At 44.0% G+C, this 17,034-nt stretch overlaps 2 protein-coding genes across 2 annotated transcripts in view; one reads left to right on the forward strand and one right to left on the reverse strand.

Annotated features, from left to right (window-relative positions):
* COL4A5 (collagen type IV alpha 5 chain) overlaps nt 1-14,600 on the reverse strand; it is an 81,582-nt gene extending 66,982 nt beyond the window's left edge. The window contains exon 1 of the mRNA XM_048959946.1: nt 14,353-14,600. Coding sequence (XP_048815903.1) covers nt 14,353-14,445 — 93 coding nt within the window. The 5' untranslated portion in view covers nt 14,446-14,600. The remainder of the gene's footprint in view (nt 1-14,352) is intronic.
* A 110-nt stretch (nt 14,601-14,710) lies between these two features.
* Nucleotides 14,711-17,034, forward strand: part of COL4A6 (collagen type IV alpha 6 chain) — a 121,022-nt gene continuing 118,698 nt past the window's right edge. Inside the window, exons 1-2 of the mRNA XM_048959945.1 lie at nt 14,711-15,087; nt 15,171-15,231. Of these exons, the coding sequence (XP_048815902.1) occupies nt 15,062-15,087; nt 15,171-15,231 (87 nt within the window). The 5' untranslated portion in view covers nt 14,711-15,061. The remainder of the gene's footprint in view (nt 15,088-15,170; nt 15,232-17,034) is intronic.

The following is a 17,034-nucleotide window of genomic DNA, read 5'->3' on the forward strand; positions in this document are numbered from 1 at the left end:
CCTACCCATTTACAAGCAGTAACATTTCTAAAGCAAAATCCAAATTTGAAGTGCATCATTACACACCTCATTAAGTAATCACTTCCCTCAATTCACCTAGCTAAATATAGTAAGAGAATAAGCATCATGGTCTAAAACTTAAGAGTCAAAGCACATGTTTGCAGAAGTTCTTGACCAACTTTTTTTAAATTAAGGAAACTTCTGACACGTAACTTAACCCGTTATTCCTAAGGTACCATCTCCCTTTGAAGTCTGAACAATACAAGACCTGCTCAGACTTGTAGAGGAAGTTTTCAAGTGTAACAGTCATAGTTCTGGCCACTGTAAATGAGAACACATGAGAGAGGCAGGTAAAACAGATTGACGCTCCACAACCCTCCTTCCTCCTAAGGGCCAGTATTAGGTTTGTTGCTATTGAGATACCCAGATGTTCATAGTTTTCTTTGCTGCTTTGAAAGCAGCAGCTGTGACACAAGGATTGTCACCATAAGTTTCTAGTTAAAACAACAGCAGTACTTCCAGTAACAGACCTCTTTAGATCAGTTGACAATTCAAACAAAAGCCACTTTCAGACTTAAGCCTTCTCACTGAATTCATGCCCACAACTTGTTTTTATCTTTGTCTAGCCTCAAATCACAACTATTTGCCCATGAAGATGTTCCCCCCCCCCATAAGCCTGAGAAACAACTCCTCTCATTCACTGGAAGCTCATAACTAAGGTTCAAGGAGGAGATCTATGGAAGTGCCTAACTACAAATTTTGGCTGGGCAAGTGACCTGCCAAGCAGCTGCTAATGCTGCACAGAAGACTCAGCTATCAGCAAAGGGGAGTACAGGAGCAGGCTAATCAAATGCCTGTTTTACAAAGAGATGAAAACACGCGAAGGATTCATCTCTAGCAAGCCAGAGCTGCAAGTCAGCAGGAAGAAGCTTGCACAGCAGGTCTTAACCCTTCCGGAATTTAAGGCTTTCCATCATTTTAGTTTTCTTGTTTGTTTGTTTTAAGGAAAAAGAAAGTGAAAGCAATGGGCTAATACACACAGAGGTTAGCCCCCAGTGCAAGGGGCAACACAGGCTAACAGAATCTGTGTGTGTTTCCTCAACCAAAGACAAGGACAAAATGCAAGCCCCAGGCGGTCAATCAGCTCCCAGGCTTTGCTGCCTTTCTCCTTACTAAGGGGGGGGGGGAAGCTGAGAACTGCCAAGGACATGCAGAAACTTTAAGAAGGAACTTCTGAGGAATGGAGTTGCTCTTGCAACTCCCAGGGGCTCATTCTCATTTTCTAAAGAGCATCTCATCTTAGAAAGTTATAGTTGCCTGTCTGCTTTAATGAGTGCTGCCAGCCTCACACTAAAATGTAAGCAAGAAAAAGAGCAGGGCAAGTTCTCACCACATCAGAATTCTTATATTTCTGTAGCCTATGAGGCCCACAGAACAAACAATGGGGTTCAGTGTAGTATCTTGCAGTGGGTGGGATACAAAGGAAGAAAAATAGTTACACATACAATCACAAACATTTCAAAGTTGAAACTGAAGACATCTGAAAAGCAAAATACTTCTGAACATCTCAGCATCATGCTGCATCAGTTTGGAGAACTGCCCTTACATGGCAGTTCACGTTAAGTATGATCTTTATGCTGCCATCTGGAGGCGGTGTCTTAAAAGGATGTCTTTAGATTTGGCAAGCACCCCACTGATAAACAGTGCAAACAAAGAGAAGTTAATGTAAACTACTAGATGGTCTTTTCAGCCCACTCTACCCTCAAGCTCATGAATCCACAGGTGCCCTACACAGACTCCCCTTTTCAGTATATACTGAAGAACCTGCAGGAGCCTGTGAAGAGAGGGCACTAATAGAGGAACACACACCATAGACAAAGTAACTCCTTGATTTCAAAGTCTTGTAAAAGGAGGCTTTGTGAATCAGTAGAGGACATTCTGATACCACCTCTACAGACAGACCACACTTTGCTGCCATGAAGTTTAGGTCTAGTTGCTGAACATCAGATTCTTTTCCAGAAGCAATCCACGTGAAAAGCATTAGAACAGGCCTAGAATATTTTAATATGTGCTTTACATGCAGTTCCTACTTTAACTCCCCATCATACATACAAGGAGATATTTCATGGGAAATAGCTTTATAATGATAGCACACAGCTAGAACTTGAAGTTGCGCATTGATACAAGGGAAGTTTGAGTGCGAACACACACGATGTGGGGAAATCTCTTATGGACTGTGGGTAATCACTCAATATTGCAGTTCTGTTGGCTTAGTTATGATACCATAAAAGCTTGCATCAAGCCATCCTTTAGGTTACATACAGACAAGTACAGTGCAGATCAGAGGAATGGTTTGTTCTCAGCATGCCTTCATCTCCACCTGTCTGCTTACACACCTGTGATGCTTGCACTGAGACAAACATTAAGTGCCTGCCATTCAGACAGCAGCAGTACACAGTAAGCCACTTCACTTTCAGAAGTCTCAGTTTTATTTGAATTTTACATACAAGTCTCTAATCACTAACCTCTAGAGGCTTCCTGATTTTTTCCAGATGCAAATAAAAAGTGCCATATGGCACTCATTACAGATTATGATTTACTAGCCATTTAGGACCTTTCCCAAGTGACAGGTGTTTGATGTTTCCACTTTCTATAACTACGTCCAAATGTAACAAACCTAGACCTAACTGTCAACTAGGCTTGTAAGGCTCAGATATGCTTGCAAGCCAAGTAGTTTTGTCATAACACCTCTCATTCTGGCAGTCTGTTTATAATTCTTTCCTGGTTAAGGAAATGGAATAATTCCCAGAACATGTCCTGCTCCTCACCTTTATCCACATAACACGCATCAGAGGAGGTGTCAGTCCCTTAACGGATGTCACTCATTTGACATTGACAAGTGCACCTCCACGTGCATGAAGCAGACCACACAAGAACAGAACACCACTTCTTCCTGTGAGAAACTAAAGAAAATAGAACAGCATCTCAGATTATCCCAACAACCTTTCTGTGGTCTATTTTGAAACTGGAGAAAGCACTAAATTAAAGATTAAGCAAGTAGAGGTGTTGAAAAGAATAGAGGTTGTGCACAGTGATACTGTGTTGAGATGTTATCTGCAAAAGTACACGCCTTCTTAACTGTCAGAACAAGACTTAACTCACTTAAAGCTTGGTAGTCTGGGGGAATTTTCTCCATTCTCTTTTATTTCTTGGACCAAGTATCATAGCTCCAAGGTTCTTCTATTAAGAGCTGTTTTATCATTTGTTTATGCCTGTAGCATCACCACACTCTACATGCACATTTCATTACCTAAAGCTACTGCGGTCAGTGCTTTCTCTATATGGTTCAATGTAGATGAAAAGCTACCTCCAGCCTCAGGGAATCAAAGCTGAAGAACTAAGCGGCTCTGGAGTGGGCCAATTTATACAAGGAAGAATATAGAGCAGTTGTCCTAGCCCTGTAAGTCAGGAGCACCTCCTTCCAAATGAAAAGAGCATCAGCAGCTGGTGAGTTGGGAGGTCCCGTTCTTTCATCCACACAGGTTCAGACATTCCTAAAGCTGATCAAAGTAGGAGGTATTTAGTGGGAATTATATGCTTGCTGGGGAACTCACACACTTAACTTCAGCACACAAAGATTAGAATACTGCAGATCTCAACAGTAGGCTCCTCAGTTCATTTCTAATGCACTGGCCATGTGCTAACACCAGCTCAGGGTCTCCTCAGAGCATCTGTCACCTCAAGTACAGGAAAGATTAAACTACACCTTGATATGAGAAAGTGAGCCTACAGTAATACAGAGAATAAAAATAGTCATCTCCCAGAGTATTTAAAAGAGGCAAAAAAAAGTGGGCTTTAACCCACTTTATTGCTTTTAAAGTGATAGAAAAGACAGCTTCAGGCTAGCACCAATAGGGCACACACAAGATTTTGGAATTAGATATTTGAATTTGATTAGAAATTGATTTCATTCACCTTTAATTGAGAAATTACATGTAGAGGCTATGCATCACATTATGAGGATGCTAACGTGAGAATCATTACATTTGGTTTCAACTGATCATCACTAAGCAGAAAGCACACCCTGGGAATTAAGCTGCACTTGTCAAAGACTTGTTACATTAAAAAAATACATTCTGAACCTATGCCAAAAAACAAACTAGAAGGACCATAGATAAGATCTCTACAAAAAGCATTCAAAACCAAAGAGTTTTTCAAGGTATTAACACAGTTTCAGTGATAGGAAAGGCAAAATAAATCTGATCAATGCTAGGAGAACAGAGGGAGGAAAATGCACCCTAGATTTTTATTTCAAGCAGTTACTGATGTTTTCTCCTTTATAATTTCTTCTGTACTTGCCTTTGCTCTTCCCCTGCCCTCTCCCAACAATGGAGAAGATAGTTTTATAACAATGGAGTATTCATCTAAAGAGATGCAGTCAGAAAAACAACTTAGTAGAGGCACTCTGCATATATATAAAATGTAACAGTTGTACTGAAGACTAATAGAGATGTGTAACCCAGATACCCCTTGTCAAAATACTTAGAGACAGCATCCTCTTAAAATTAAAGAGCAAAACGTTACTACCAATGAATACTGTGAGAATAGCTGAGTACTACTTACACTGGAAGAGATGAAGCTTTCAGTAGTGGAGTTCAGCTTCTCCTTGCTTTAAAAAGGAAATGAGAATTATTGCTTTCTCCATCAACTGGTTTTATTCACAGCTGCTCTCTGGAGGTTACTCAGGGGCAAGTTAAGAACTCAGCTTGAAGCACCTAGTTAAGGAGATTCTCTGACCACGTCTCTGAAGATACCAGTAAGCTGCCATCTTTAAAGTGCTGCATTAAAGTACTGCCAGTTTCAAAACAGTGAGAGCAGGCAAAGAGAGAAGACGTGTTGTTTCCACACCCTCAACCCAAGCCTTACTAAAACTCAAGATGCAGTACAGCATGAAGTTTGGAAGGAATAAGAAACAGCCACTGGCATTTGCACACATTCCAAAACAAGAAGTCACTTTCTCTAAGGGAAAGTATTCCCTGAAGCACTCTCTCTCAGGGAGGATACCCTGCACTCCCACAAGTGCTACTTGGACATACTCCAAAAAACAATCTGCCACAAGTTTGTGATATATGCTCTGCATCTGCAGTAACTAGTAGTTAATTACAAGCACTACAGATGGAGCATTTTCAGAGTTTCAGCCATATGCCTGTAGTACTCAAGGTTTGGAAAAGAAGATGCTGTTATGGTGTCCTTTTAAACTGCAGCTATGAGAATAAACAGAACTCTGAAGACAGCCCTGCTCTGAGCAAGCGGTACCTAACCTCCCTCCAGGGCAGAACAACCATACCTTCAATCTTCAGTTTTCCCAGGTCTACAATAAATGACAAGCTTAACATTTTAGCTTTATTTTTATTTTCTTCTCTCTGCGTTAAAGCATCCCAGGAGTTAAATCCTTAAGTGCATCCTACACTTACTATCTTCAGATGAGAGCAAAGACAGTAAAGGCAGTGGAGGTCTCTAGTTCTGCAGAGCTGAGTGCATACAAAACCAGGACTGAAAGAACTACCAAGATGCAGCTACAGCTCACTCAGATATATCAACTACTTCAGACATTTGATTGGTATCAGCCACTACAGTGTGAGACGAAATAAAGTGCTCAATCTGAAGTAGACAGCCAAAAAGCTAGGTCAGTTTCTCCAAATATTACAGTCCTTTGCTAGCCAATGCTGGCTGGATGGGAGTTTTCTTCTCCCAGATAAGGCATCACAGTGCTTAGAAGCAAGGCATTAGAGCTCCTCAAGCAGCATGTTTACAGTGACCAATGAAAAGTGAGGTTCATGCTACTATTACACAGCTGCAACTCAAGGACAGCAAAATACTGCATGACTATGGCCAGAGATTTCCCTCTCCCCATATTTCATCATCTGTTTATAATCATTGGTGCTCAGAAATCAGTTTTAATACCTAACCATCCACCCTCTCTATTTGTCCTCCAAGCCTCCCAGCTGGCAACAATACCACCTGTGCTTCAGTTCAGGATCAGTGTTTAAAGAACTTAAGAATTTGTCTCTAGTACCTTCCCTGAAAAGCTCCCGGCAGCCTTCTACCAAATATATTAACTTATGCCTTTTTGCCATCAAAAAGCAAGAGTCACTGAAAAGCTTTAACGAAGTTTAGAACAGTACACCTACAGCAATTCAGCATCTCATTAAACACATTTGCATACACTTGTTAACAAAGAAAAAAAACCATACTATTTCCATCAAAGCCATAAATGACCACACTGTTCCTCCACAGTTATTGCCACGGTATATCAGCAATCAAAGATCACTAAGTCACAGCACCTGTGTGACCGTGGGTCACTGTTAGGCACAGCACACTGCTGTTCTAAACATGCACTTTCCCCAAACAAGGCTTGGTCCATCAGTGAGACTCTTCTCATCCTAAAGCTACAGCACTTGTTTTCTAGGTTCATTTAAAATACAAAAATCCACTACAAGCAACTTCTCTCATTCTCTCCAGATTTTCTCCATTTTGTTTTGATGTAAATAAAGAATTTTAAAAAGCAATGGCTTGGCAGAAACTTTTGCTTTCATGCCCTGGATACACAGAACCTGCATGAAGAGAGACAGGAGTAGCCAATATAAATTCCCATATTTCAAACCAGAAAGAAAGCCTCCATTCCCTCCTGAGTACCTTTGCCTTCGAGGGTTCAAGATAGATAATTTTTAGACTAATTCAGTAGAAGTCTTTTCTTTAAGTCAGAAAGGCTAACTTCTGTCAGTCTGTGTAACGGGTTCGTTCAGAGTAAGCTGAATCACAAAAGTCACTGCAACATAAAAAGAATTCCTTTAAAAAGTATTTTCAGAAACTAAGTACATCAGCTCCTTCACCCAGATACTGCTCTGCAGTGGCACTCCTCAGGAAACCATCATCCCCTCTGGGATCTGACTGCTCATCCAGCTCTGCCTGCACATCACATAAGTTTTCATTGCTTTAGGTAAAGCTGTTTAATTGTCATTTTTAATAACTGCTACTTGAATTCAAGGTTTATAAAGTGCACAGTTCTTCAGCCACAGTGGTCATTTTATTCTCCTCCAGGATTTCAGGACTAAATAGAAAGGTTTGCTTCTGAACTAATACTGTATTTAGTAAACACATACTGATACTGGATAGTCTTATGTGCAGACTGTTGAGATGTGTCTTCCTTAATAATGTAAAATTAGCCTTCTTTGCTAGCCTGTGAAGCAAAAAAAAAAAAAAAGTGCTTGACTAATTCTTGCTTAATCATGATGGTTTTCTACAGTAATTAACACTTGTTACTTTCTCCACTCAGGACATGGGATTTACAGAGAAGTTAAGGGCCAGAAAAAAAGAATAATAGAATTAATTACTATGAAAGATCTGTCAAAGTTCACAGCAATATCCAGAGTACTGAAGAAATCAGTTCAGTAAGTGTAATCAAAACCATTACTCTTCAGTTGCCTGGTTTGATTAGAGAATGTGGGTGAAAACAACTGCCAAGAAAACAAGAACACAGCTTAGAGCAGAGGAGAAATGGCTGTATGTTACTTGGGTATGAACTCAGAGCTACTGTTCTACACACGCAAGTGAGAAATATTGCCTGAAAGTGTTTACACTGATGTGAAGTTAATCTGTCTAGGAACAAGTAGCTCTTAAAACAGTACAGCCCACATGGCTACAGCCAAATGAAGAAATCCATCCAGCACTGGCCTCTTTTTACACATCCCTAGATTCCAAAATAATGTTTTTGTATCACGTTTATACTAGCATGCAAATTAAGAAGCAAGAGTGACATCCTTTAAGGAGAAGACAAAACTAGGAACCTCTAGTATAAAAACAGCACAAAGAAGTTTGTAACAGAAAAAAAGCTGGTAGCATTATTAGCAATCAAAGAACCCCACCCTCCTCATAAAGGAGTTACAGTCTTAATCACAGAGCAAAGTAACAGTACAGGAAGGGATGGACTTCCAAAATCAGAAGCTGGGAAAGAAACCTGAGCAACTGATCATCCCATACACTGTGCAAGTGAGTTGTAACACTAGTTTCACAGAATCAAGTGCTAGGTGATTTTCTTCCTTACGTTTCAAGTTAGGGAAGGAAACCATTTACCTTTTCTTCCTGTTTACAGAAGAATGCAAATTGCACTTATATGTACTAGCCACAACATACCAATGAACATTACCAGTGCTCATACATAAGTCTGATTTCTGTTTGAGAGGGTGTTAAATGAACAGCAGGCTTTCTCAGCCATAACTACCAGCTACAGATAGCACATAGCTAATGTAGGCTATAAAAACAAAATACAACACCTCTGATACCATCTACAAAATTCTTCCCTTCCACTCCATGCTGTCAATACTTTAAAGTACTTGAAGTTCCTGAAAGACTAAGAAGAAACAGGAGTCAGACAAAAACAGCAAGAAACTCATTCCCCCTCCCAGCATTGCTATTCAAGCTTCACTGCTCTTCTCTCAGTATAAACTTTGTCATGTTGCTTCACTTTATCACAATAGCTGCCAAATAAAGCCAAATTTTAAGCCCAGCACATCAAGGCTCTTGTATTTTCATCTTGCCCAGTAGCCATGCAAGAAACTGCTTAGTTAAACTGAAGATTAAGCCAGAAAGGAAGGTTTGTGTAGTTCTGCTTAATTTTCTAAGTGCTGAAAACGCACCATAGCTCGTGTGAGACTCAGCAGTCACTTACCTCCCCAGTTTCTGGAACAATGAGGTCTCCACCTTCCTCACAAACTGCTCTACAGTCTCAACCTCTTAAAACCATTTCAAGACAGCTCAGCTGACTACTGGCCAAACAAGCAACAGAAGGGCCTTCTCTTAGCCTAGTGCAAGATGCTGAAGTGGACCAAACAGCCTTAAAGTTCTTCTACCAGCCAACGATGTGATCTAACCTGCCATAACTACCTCTCCAAATGCAACACAAAGCAGGTGAGAGAAGTTACTGTTAGAGAAAGATGGAAAGAGATGAAAGCCTCAGTTCCACATGAGTGGAAGATTCCAACAGTAACCAAGGTTTTTCTACATGCTCTTTTTTTTATAAGGAATGGGTGTCTGTTATGCATGTATACCTCAGTTCTACATCTCATTTCAAAAAAAATCTGAATTCCCCTGGAAGAAGTACAGAATAAATACCTTCCTGTAAGTCAATAATGCATTTTGAAATTAAGATCCACAGTGATAACAGTTAAGGGCAGTACTGGAATAAATTGGTTCCTCCAACACATTTAAGCCATTTTGGCATAAATCCTTACCAGACACGCACAAAAAAAGAAAAAATACTTACTAGGCTGTTTTCAGCTGGAGAAACAAATAGAGATCAACCCACCTAGCATACAGTGGGGTCACATTAGACAGGAAGGGAGTTTTGCAGGTCTAGTTATATGCCTCTGTAAAGAAAAACATTCATTTTGTAGACAGCTATTTGACTTCTAGTCTAAGTGCTGTATGCAAATCCTTTTCACGGTGCCAGAAGAAAAAAAAAGATTAAAATCCAACTCTTTCGTTTCAATTCTCTGTAGAGATTAGGTTAAAAAAAAAACAACAACCAGAAAACAATATACTGATGAGACTAAACTATTTTCTCTCCTCTCCAAAAAGAGAGAGAAAGAGAGACAAGAAGAAATCCAACCACAGAAGGTTGAGCAGCAGTAACTAAGAGCCTTGAAGGCTATCACCAAAGTCGGCTTGAAGCATTCATTCCCCTAAAATACTCTTCAGGTCAAAAACCATCAAGGTTGCCATTACAATTTATTTTCCTTTTGTGTGCAGTATGTGCATATAAATATTTCAGCCATTCTAAGTAAACAAGATCGCCTACTCTCAACATTACAGTGCAGTTAGGATTAATTCTTGTCCACAGGATATGCAAGACATCTAACAGAAAGCACCCCTGGGAGCACAGCTAGACTCTAGTATAATTTTACACACAAGATATTGCAGGTTGGAAGAGTCCTCAGGTCATTACTCACTCCAGATTCCCTCTCAGAGCGTGACAACAGAGATGCACTTCAATAAGTGAACAAAAATATCTTTAGTCTTGAAACAGATGTCGATATGGCTATAAAGCAGTTAAAGAATCAAGACTGATTTAGAGAGACAAAGGCATTAACAAATCTAAGCTGAAAATTTTACAGAGCTGTATAATTTTGAAGTTAGACAACTGCAAAATAGAGCTCCACACTAACACATCTCCAACGAAGCCGACATACCCCCCCCCAGTGTCCTCAATGTAAGACCAATTCAGAAATTGAAGAAAAACTTCAGTTCTGCAAGACTTAGAACAAGAACAGCTTTGCATTTGACTTACAAGCGTTAGATTTATTTAAAACAGGACCTTTTTCTCTTGAGCTCAGCTACATTCACACTGTTGATAAGTGTTACACCAAGGCTTCTTCTCCACACACTTGCATTTAACCAGGGCTCTCAGCAAATTTCCTTTTTTAAAAGCTGCACTGTATCAGTGATAATTAGTAGAGTTTAATTGTGTTGCTAACCTTTCACAGAGGGCAAAAGATGCTGCTTAAGGCTTCTTAAAACTACACCAGAATATACAGAATATAGCAAGTTTTCTGTATTTTGTGCCATAAATCATCTGTTCTTAGCAGAGAAGTCTGAAGCCAACATCAGATAGCCAGGCACTGGGAGCTGCAGGAACTTCAGAGCATCCCAGTAGATTCAGGTATTACTGAGTCCAAACAGCTTATGAATCAGCTAAGCAAAAAGCATTTTCATTCAAAGCAATTTGTCTGGTATTACTGTTATTGGCTTTCTATTCACTGCGCTTGTGTAATCCTATTCCTAGAACATGCAAGTAGACCTTGTCTAGGTATCTTGTTAAGTGGTGATGTACAATGGAGAGTATATACAACTGGTGTGATTAGAGAAGGAAAAGTTTTAATTTAAGTGAATGAAAGCTTCAAGTGCCAATACACCTTCACTGCACGTGCAGACTCCTGCTGCACTCTGTCCCAGATAGAAAATATGCACGTTCATTTTGTCAGGGTGTTCTTAGTGATTTCAGTTGTTTTGTAATAGAGAAGTTTCTGCACGTTCCAGTAAAATTAACAGCAACCATACTGCATGATGGTAAGCACGACTCCTTCATTATTCCCTGTGGAAAAAGGTCACTATGCAAGTTTATTCAGCACATAACGTAAACTAAGAAACATTTGGTCCTAAGAAAGCTTCCCTTCCAACTTCAGAAAAAGGTAAGTAGTTTAGGTAATTGCTTTCAGCAAGCAGGTTAACTCATTCTTAAGGAAGAAAGTGAAAACCAAGGAGTTTCCACTGAACTATCAGTCTACCTCCATTATGTGGAAGAACTGATTAAGATAGGTAACTGCTCCGCATGCAGAGCCACAGGAGGGCCTATTATGGCCCAAATCGGAATCAAATTAGTTCCACTCTGGATTCCTTTGATTTGTTTGCATTTTAATGTATGCCAGAACACATCTTAAGACACAACTCTTACTGTATATCTTTAAATTGACACCTATGAAAGGCCAAAAGCAAAACCCTTGGCAAGAGACAAGTTGTAAGTATGAGGACTTGAACCTTAACATTATGAAACAGTCTTGTGCATGACTAACCAAGACATATCCATGGAATTCTGAAGGCCAGCATCCATTTCTTCCTACCTTCAGAGACCTAGCTTTTATAACTAGAAAGAGGCACAGGCAGTTATGAAACTCAAAATAACAGCAATCAATATTGCAGAAAAATCCTTGAGACAAACAAGAAACTAAAGGTGATCATCATTTACAAATCCAGACAGTTAAACTGTAACTAATGAGAATATACATACGTGTGTATTTATACACAATAACATCCAAAAGACAAATTCCAGCTAAGTTTACTGACTTTCCATAAGTTACTTAAAAAAAAGAAAACAACCACAACAACCAACCACAAGTGACACCCATCTTGCCAGCATGCCTTCCATGGCTGAGCAATTGCTTTCATTCTTATACTTCAGGTCAAACTATAACCAAAGCAGAACACAAAGAAAGTAAAATAATGCAGAAGTTACTGACAAAGGTGACAAAAGAGGTGACAAAGGGTTGACAAAGCCTGTTTACACACTAGAAATCAAGGTCTTAAACACACAGGTTTTTTCCCTCTTCCAATATAAGTCAATAAGCAGTCATTAACTGAGTCATGCAGATTAGCACAGTAATCTAATTAATCCATATTCTTTAACTAGATAGCTTTCACAATTGCAAGTTGTGCTCACTTTTCTATAACACTGTATAAATATACACCTTCCAGGAAAGGAAAAAACACCACTTGCAAGAAAAGTGAATTGGCTTATATAAACATAGATAAGTTTACATAAAAAAAATCACCGAGTCCTTTAAGCATAAGCGCTCACACCTTAATAAAAGCATAAAACAAATAAGCACCTTTTCAGAAAAGTTACCTAGGAAATGACACCACGCGCAGATGACATCTCCCATCTCATTCATTCTCTCATTCTGAACCAGGACCTTTCTCAGACTGCCAACTGCTTGTTGCATGCAACACATCAGCACATCCCACAACAGCATCAGCCTGCACAGGAGAACATTGCATGGTCCCTGCCTTACTCACCAAGTTGAACAGATAAGTGCCATTCCGTTACCTGGTAACTCATTGCAGCGTATAAACTACAGTCTGGAACAAATGCGATGTGATTTCTGCACTTCAGATGGGTTTGAGTAACAACTTTGGATATTTCAGTCAGGACACCAAAGCAGCCTGAACACATCCCACCAGATCCATCCATCCATCCTGTTGAGGTCAGGAAATCTGACAAGGCCCCAAAACAACATTCACAAAGAGACTGTGTGTATCATGCATACTGCTGTAACGTTAATTCCAGCCCTTCTGACAATCAGAAGAGTAAAATGCTGATCTTACTTGATAAGGATCAGCATTTGTTCAGCATTGTCACCATCATGGGAAATTCAAGGACATCAGAATCCCAAAGCATTAGGAAACCAAAGTGTCAGCAGGACCCACGCAGGTTGGGAACAGAGGAGCATCTCTATTTCCCATCCCCAAGAGCTCTCAGGTCGTGAGCTAATCTTATCTAACCATGGAGAGGTACAATGCAACCCCAGAACACTCATGCTAAGAAGAGTGTTCAGATCCACAATCCCACCACCTCCTCCACCATTCTGTTCTCTCCATCTCACTGAGGTCAGCCCAGCACAGCCCCCTTTCAAGACCCCACAGATTCCTACCAGCTAAACACAGAGAGATCTCTGTTTCACCACTTTTCTGAAAGGGGAAGGCAAAAAAGAGCCGTATGTACAACCACAAGCCTATTGATCTTCAACCCCTCTCTCCTAAAACAGTTAAGTCCCACAAGTAGGACTTCCCCAGGTCTTCCTTTGGGGGGAGGACGGGTTAAAAGGGGGGAACACAATGGGAGACAGTGGAGGCTGGGTGGCATTTCATGAAGCATCAAAAGCAGTACCACAGACAGTGTGAAGACAAGCAGTTCCAGCAACCTGCAGGCACTGACTGCACACTGGTATTGCTTACAGCTGGGTGCACACCTGGGCATCAAGGAGGGGAAAAGAGGAAAGGAGTGCACTATGGCTGTGCTTCAGCTTTGGAAGGGCACATGTGATGTCTGCGGAGTCTCACTGTAAAGGAATGCACTTCAAAGGTGAATTCATGACAGGATTTTGTCAGCTCTAGCTACAAAATGAGTGTGCGCATAGCGCGGCCGCGGCAGAAAGGTACTCCACACCTCCCGGCACGCCACGAATTTTTTCCGAGCAAGGTATCATCCTAAGCAGCAGAGACCAATACCGCCTTCCAAGCAAACCTTACAAAGTCAGTCTACGGAGGAGCGCGCTGAGGGCGTCGCGGCTCGGCAGGAGCTGAGGGTGCCGGCGGAGCGGCGCGCTGCAGGCGCGCTTGTGCTCGGGGCTCCTTCGGAACCGCGGCGCCGTCACCTCCCGCGCGTGCCATTCCCGCATCGCCTCCGCTCGGCGCCGCCGCCTCCAGGTGCGCCCGGCTAGTAGCGCGCCACGGCCGGGGGGCCCTTCTCCTCCTTTGTCCCGGAGCAGCCCTCAGCTCGGCCCGCACAAATCCCGCCCGGACGCCCTTACCCCACAAGCACGCCGCTTCCCGGCCCGGCGCGCTCCGACGGCTCCGCGCCCCAAGGGGAGGCGGGAGAAGCCTCTGAGAACGGTGGCCCCGGCGGCACCGCGCCGCGCTGCCCGCCCCGTTCGTGCCGGCACCCGTGGCTCCAGGAGCCCGCCCGCCCTCGGAGCCCCGAAAAGAGCCCTAAGGAGAAGGAGGCGCGCGCCTCGCACTCACCGCCGCCGCCGCCTCCCGCGGCCCCCAGCAGCCCAGCAGAAGTAGCACCACGCAGCCCACGGCCGGGCTGCGACTCCGCCACCGCCACTCCATCCTCCCACCCGCTCAGGAACTCCGGGAGCGGCCCTGCGGCGCGGGCATACCCGGCGGGGCAGCGCGGCTCCCGCAGGCGACTCCCGCCGGCCGCCCCGACGCCAGCACCCGCCCCTCTGCCGCGCTCGCCCGCTTCTCCCGGCTCAAGTCCTACCGGGACTACTTCGCACCCGCAATATTCATCCGCACCCCGCGGCGGGCGGGCGCGTGGCGTGCGTGTGCGGGCAGGGCTGGGTGCCGGCTTCCAAGGAGCGGCCGCGCCTCCCCGCCTCCGCCCTTCCCTCCGGGTGCTGGGCCGTGAGCGGCTGCGAAGGCGCGCGCCGCCTCCCTCCGCTCCACACCTCCGCGGAGCGGGCGCAGCCGCCGGACCCCGCACTATTTTCTACGGCGGAGGCGGCGCGGGGTGCAGGGACCGGTGCTGCCGTCGCGGCGGCGGGGCGCACCTCGGGAGGGGCGGCGCGGTCGTCCCGTGCGGGCAGGGCTGCTCGCCCGGCCCCGCCTTCCCCTCCGCTCAGGTGCGGGACGTCCGCTCGGACCGCGCAAACTTTCTCCGCGCGTACGGGAGGCGGTCCTCCCCTTCCACCGAGCCGAGCCGCGGACCCCGGCCGCCCGAGGCATGGGCCCGGCCCCGGGGCGCGCAGGGTGAGTGCCGAGGCGCGACCCCCCGCCCCCCTGCCAGCTCTCGGCCCCGCTTGACGCCGCACTCTCCTTTTGCCTCCCCACAGGGCGCTGCTGCTGCTGCTGCCGGTGCTGCTGCTGTGTCTGCGCGCCGAGCCGGCGAGCGCGGTAAGTGCTGCAGGGTGCCCCGCCGCCCCGCGACGCTGAGGGGGAAACGGCGCGGAGACGCGGGGGCGCGCAGCCCCCATCAGCCCGCTCGGGATGTGAGGGATCCCGGCCCGACGCCCAACTCGCGGCTGAGAAGCCGGAACGTGCTTTAGATCCCGCGTGGCGTGCGGTAGCGGCGACTTTACGATCTGTCAGTCTGACAACTTTATGGCGTAAACACAATTCGATTTTTTCCCTCCCGCTGCTCCCAATTAATGTTTAAGGAGATTAGCGGCGGATCGCGGGCTTCCCACGCCTCGGCGGTGTCGGTTCCGTCCGTGCCGTTCCAGGCGCGCAGCGTCAGGGCTGGGAGCCGCGGGCTGCAGCTGTGCGGTCGGAGCGGCGTGCGCGGGCAGCCCGAGCGCCGCGCGGTCCTTAGGAGCGATCTCTTTGTTACATTGTGATGTTAATGGGGATCGTGCGATGCTCTCCGCTCCTTGTGGTCCTTCCTCGCCTGCGAGGAATCGATGGAAGCCGTTCGTATAACGTGCCCTACGAATGTTTATTGAAATCCAACTTTTAACAAGCTTCTAACAAAAACATTTGAAAACGAGCTCTTGATTTCGGAGCCAATGTTTTCCCAGGGCTTTTGCCGCTCTTTTGATTAAAATTGTAAGGACTGAGATCTTTTCTGTACCGCTGAGAAGAAATCTTTTGAAGAGGCGTTAATGGCAGAGGGGGTTATATTTTTTTGAAACATAAAGGGCTTGTTTCTACCTTGTGCTTTTCCTGACGCGTTGGGCTGGCCTGATCAGGTGGTAGCTACGGGCTCTAATCTTCCCAGAGATTAAGTGATTAGACAGCATACAGAACTGTGAGAGTTTCTTTTATAAGGTTTTGGGTTTTTTTTTTCCTTCAACAAAACCAACAACTGTTCTCCTGGGAGTTCCTACTGCACTGGAATCTGTGTGCAAACGCAGCAGGTATTTTCAAGGTTTGAAACAAACGCAGCGAGCAAGTTTTGCAGTCATTTATATACATCTGTGTAGTGCGTCAGTGAGATTTGTCCCGATTGGTGCAGAAGTGACCAACAACAGAGTTTTAAACCATTCCAGTTTTGCTGTATAACTGTTAAGAAGCACATCTCAGGGTTTGGGCTTCTTTTTGTTTTTATTTGCAGTTTCTTGACAAGTTTCACTGTGTACAAAGGGACTTTGTCAAGGAAAGTCTACCAAAGAGAGTAAGAGCAACATCTGTGTGCCATTTCTGAGTCTTCCTGGCATTTTCCTTTGGAGTTAGAAAGCAAACAAAATCTTTGTTTCTGTGAGAGCTGTCTGAAAGCATGAAAGAATCAGAAATAGGCTCTTCAGTAGTTTTAGCGCTTCATATGTCTGAGCAGTAAAGGTACTTACTTTTATTACAGAGCTGTCAGACGTGCTCAGCAGGAAAGAAAAGCAACTGTTTTTGTCATCTTTTCAGATATAGTGGGTAATTGACTTTCTGGTAGTGCCAAATTAAAACAAGATCTGACACAACAAGAAACCAGTTGCAATTAACGCCTTCCAGCACAAAGTAAACCATTATGAGACAACATGAACCTGCTTTTGCAGTAAGCAGATTTTTTTTCCAAAAGGTAAGAATCTCTGTAGGATTCCCAAGCAGTCCTCTGCTGTATGATTTGAGTGTTATGAAATACAGCATTAACAGAATGAGCTTAAAATTTTAGATTGATAAAGATGGCATCTTCCTCCACGCTATTTGGAAATGGTCAACAGCTGAAGCACTCCTTGTTGAAGGTGATGTGGCTTACAACTCTTTCCCTTT

The sequence above is a fragment of the Lagopus muta genome, chromosome 13 (genome assembly GCF_023343835.1).
Source record: "Lagopus muta isolate bLagMut1 chromosome 13, bLagMut1 primary, whole genome shotgun sequence".
In the NCBI taxonomy this organism is placed as follows: Eukaryota; Metazoa; Chordata; class Aves; order Galliformes; family Phasianidae; genus Lagopus; species Lagopus muta.